This window comes from Pyrus communis, chromosome 4, assembly GCF_963583255.1.
Source record: "Pyrus communis chromosome 4, drPyrComm1.1, whole genome shotgun sequence".
Lineage (NCBI taxonomy): Eukaryota > Viridiplantae > Streptophyta > Magnoliopsida > Rosales > Rosaceae > Pyrus > Pyrus communis.
The window spans coordinates 28,796,332-28,800,962 of NC_084806.1; the positions used below are offsets into that span (position 1 = coordinate 28,796,332).

At 35.2% G+C, this 4,631-nt stretch overlaps 1 protein-coding gene across 1 annotated transcript; it reads left to right on the forward strand.

Moving 5' to 3' along the window:
- Nucleotides 1-3,100: 3,100 nt before the first annotated feature.
- On the forward strand, nucleotides 3,101-4,048 carry LOC137730639 (NDR1/HIN1-like protein 12). Its single transcript, XM_068469613.1, has one exon. It carries the CDS (start codon nucleotides 3,181-3,183, stop codon nucleotides 3,775-3,777), a length of 597 nt encoding a protein of 198 aa, XP_068325714.1. The 5' UTR covers nucleotides 3,101-3,180; the 3' UTR covers nucleotides 3,778-4,048.
- The last annotated feature ends 583 nt before the right edge of the window (nucleotides 4,049-4,631 follow it).

Sequence of the window (4,631 nt, forward strand, 5' to 3'; positions counted from 1 at the left end):
GAACATAATATCAACGATCCAAACCTTTCATCTTCTTGCATCCTCTAATAGATCATGTTTTCAAAAAAGAAAATCCGAAAAAATAAAATTTGATGAGAAAAATGAAGCGTAAATGTAAACAACAATCAATGGTTAAATTTTGATCTATGATTTATATGATTATAGTGGTGAATTTTGAAGTTAAGCTCTTCACGAAAATTATAAAGCTTGTCATTACAAGCGTTTATATATTTTTTCTATATTTTTTACACTTCTACATTAATTAAAAAACTATTAAAGACTTTACTTAAATAACAGCCGTAAGATAAATGAGAGTAAATCTGTACCGTTGGATTCTATTCACTTATATCATTAGAACTTTGTTTGACGAAAAAAACCCTTCTCTATTCCATTATTTTCTAATTTTACCATTTGATCAAAAACAAAAGCCCTAATCCCTTTCTCTCTCCCCACTCCTATAACCCTCTCTCCTGATCCGGTCGTATGTTTTTCCTAGCCCTTCTCTCCCACAGTATGCTCAATTCTTCCGGTAGCCTCTCTCAGTCTCACTTTTCTTCTCCCTTGTGCAGTGGATGGAATCATCCTTGTCATCTCTAGTCATCTCTACATCTTTGCATCTCTGCATCTCCATTCTCCAGATTCCACTCCAAGTTCGATTTTGTCTCTAAATCTTTGCATCTCCTTTCTCCATCTTTTTAAGTTCTTCATTTTTCCCAATTTGTTATTAATTTTATGTTTTATGTCCGTGTGTTTTTTGTTCAGAGGTTGGTTGGTTGTCTTCTTTTTAATCTTTTAAATTTGTTGCTATCAATCTGTCTAGCTTTTTTGAATCTCTGATTGTGCATCACCTTGGGGTTGATTTTCATACTTTCTCATTACTTTTTTGGGGATATTAAGTTACTATGAATTTCTGTCAACATTTATTCATATTAATTGTTTCGTGGCAGGCATTTACAGTTGGATTGAAGAAACTTGGAATCGTGGAAGTTCAAAGACTTCCCTTCTTCGACACTATGAAGGTTAAGGTTACTGATGCACATGCAATTTCGGATGCTGCTAACAAGCTTGGATTAAATTTGAGAGTAGTAGACTCTAGCACTGTAAGTTTTTTATTTTTATTTTTGTGAGTCTCTTGCATCGTTTATTTCACTAAATGTTCTCTGAGGACGGAGGATGAAGTGCTTTTACTTCATGAGGTTACTAAATTTTAAACTCCTTTCAGATCACTACCTTAGAGGACGTTGACAAGCTTTTCAAAGCTTTTTCTTTGAGCAAGCCAGTAAGTGTTTTATATCTTTACCATAAAGTTGATATTTTCAATTTATTATAATGTTAAACTTGCTACTGTAGAAGAGTTAATTTCTGATAGACTGATGATTATAAAGTTGTTCCTATTATGCATAAAGTCGTGGTAATAATATTGTGAGATGCTCTCTTTAAGGTAACATAAAGTTTGTATTTTCCTTTTTATACATAGTACTTTAAAACTATTAATTTTATATTTGAAATTGGGTTATGCATAATTTATGTTATCTTTCTGCTTTTTTATTTTTTTATGATGTAGGATTTTGATAATAATTACAATGGTCCAAATTTAGTTGAAAAAAGTGAATTACAGAAGTATTTGGATGATAAAAGATTAGATAGAAGACAAGATATAGATGTTCTTTCTTGGTGGCAAATGGAACGTTTTCATTATTCAATACTTTCTCAGTTAGCACGAGATTTGTTAACAATTCCTATTTCAACTGTTGCGTCAGAATCTGCTTTTAATATTGGGGGTAAAGTGCTAGATCGATATCGTACTTCGTTGTTGCTAGACACGGTTCAAGCTTTGTTGTGTACACAAGATTGACTTTTTGGAAAAGGAGGTAGTATATCATTTATATAGTATAGAACTATTTTTTATTTCTTTTCATAATTATTTTTAGTACCCATAATTTGAATGGTTTAGAATATTTGATTTTTCTATGTTTAGTTTATGCAGAAGAGAGTGCTAATGTGGAAAGCCTCACTGAAAACATCATCAATATAACTCTTGAAGACAATATATCAAGCCAAAGTTCCAATACTGTTTTCCATGGTGATTGAGGAAAATTGAAGGATTTGGTCGATTTTGGGTCTGGTCATTTTACCCGTTTATTTTAACTGGTGTTACACGACACCAACTGTTAAGATATCGGGTATGACACGAAAATAACACAAACATAGAAAACATGTCACGAATGCTAGATCTAGTCTTTAGGACCCAGTTCTATTGATAGACTTGGCTAATCATAGCCATTGGATCTTCGTCTGCACAGATCGTCCACATGAGAGAAATGCTCTTTGTTTCTTTCCTCAAAGAGGCACATAAAAATGGAGACAACTTATGTATGTGCATCTATTCTTTTTCATATTTTGAAAAGAAAAAGAAAAATATTAGTTTTCTTACATCGTACGTGTCCTTCTACAAATATTGTTGCATAACGTACATTGCAAATCCAACTGTGATTATTATTTGGGAGTTTTAACGAAAAACTCACGGTACAGTTCACTTTAACGAAAAACCACATTTTTACACTAAAAAGTCAATTCTGGTACTATTCACTTTACCCTTTATTATGTATTTATCATTAAAATTCAAAATTTTCAAGCCATTTTCATTAGTTTTTCTTTATTTTAAAGTGCAAAAGGTGAAAACCATCCTGTCGAACCGTTAAAAAGTGGATGTATTGAATACATTTTTTGTATGATTCTTGGTCATATTACGTTACATAGTACATGTTAGTCTTATGTTTTGCACATCTGCAAACAGGGGAAAGGCAATAAGTGGTACGCAGCAATGCAAGTTTGGTATATTTCGCTTTACAAGAAAAAAAAAGTAGTGAGCAAGATACCTAGATGGAAGGGGTACCTACAACATACAACACCTATATATATATACACACAAACACACATACATACATTCACAAATGCTTTCAAATAAAGAAAAGAAGATACCAAAACCTTCCTTACCAATAAGAACCAGGAACAACCTCAACTTAATTCCATGTCTTGGGGGAAGCCACTCAACCCTAGAATTACCACCACCACCACCACCACCACCACCACCACCCTGATCCACAACATAAAACTGCCCGTAATACCCCGAAAACACTTTTGCCCTATATATGTTGTCGCTCTTCGGGTTAGCCCTCAATGACAAGAAAATTAACCCAAGGATCAGCCACGCACCCTTTGGTTTGGTTTGCAGCCATAATCTGCACCATTGTAGCCATAGCTATGATCATTGTGAGCATCGTGGTGTTTTCCGGCTACATGATCGTCCATCCGAGGGTGCCTTTCATCACCGTCACCTCTGGTCATCTCGACAACTTTCAAAACACCGAGGCTGGTCTTCTTGAAACGGAGATCACCATTGTTGTGAGGGCAGAGAACGACAACACCAAAGCGCATGCAAGCTTTTCGGATACAAGCTTCATGCTGAGCTTCCAAGGGCTGAACGTTGCGAGGCTGGTGGCGTATCCGTTCGAAGTCAATAAAAATAGCTCGGTTGATTTCCATTACTTGGTGCAATCATCGTCAATTCCGCTGAGTCCGGAGCTGATGGATCAAGTGGACATTTCGTTGAAGCGGGACAGAATTGTTTTTAACTTGAAGGGGAATTTGAGGGCAAGGTGGAGAGTAGGGTTGCTTGGTTCAGTTAAGTTCTGGGGTCATTTGAATTGTCAGCTCAAGTTTCATCCTTCAAATGGAACTTACATACGCTCACCTTGCAGCTCAAGGGCAAAATAGTCAAAACATAGATCTATTGTCATCTTTCAATTTTTACGTACGCAAATTGAGTTCTTCTCCTTTCCTCCATTAAAATAATAGGCTTCATTTCAATTTTCAGGATTAGAAATATTGAAAAACAATTAATCGGTGATGTAGTCTCTCTCTTTTGCTTTTCCCTTCTTTGTATTCCTTTCTAAAATTTTCTCTTTCACGAAGGAAGAAGAAAGGGTTCGTTGTAATTTCAAAACCTACCTGGAAGCTCCTTTACGCAACCAATAAAAAACACTTATACGAAGCTTTCTGAAATCAAATGATGGCTTTGCTAATGTAGCTCTTAAATATGTTAACGCTAGTATTTCGGAACGTTTATTGAGAAGCTTTAGTCCCTTATCAACCGTGGAGGGCTAAGAGAGTTCACGATTATGTTTTAGCTCCCTAAAACATTATTTTTAGTGTCTAGTTTTGGTTACGTAGTTTTCATAGGACTATAATAGTTTGTTGTATTGGAAGCGATAATAAAGAGAGAGAAGGATATAGAAATTCCACACGGGCTCCACCAAAAGCTTTTGTCATATGACTAGGATGTGGATCCTATTCGGATTCAAATGGTGGGAATCCTAGGGATTCTCATATTTTAACCATTTATCATACATCATGCGACCATAAATTATTTTGAATTTTTTTATTTAAAATTAAACATAAATAGTACCTAACGAAAACTAACCACATGATATACGATGAACGGCCATAATGTGAAGATTCCTAGGATCCCTACAAAGAGGATCCGGAGAGAATCCTCATCCATATGACTAAATGTAGTTAGCTCGAAAATTACAGGTAGTCGACCTGAAAGCTACTTGTCACTGACCTTG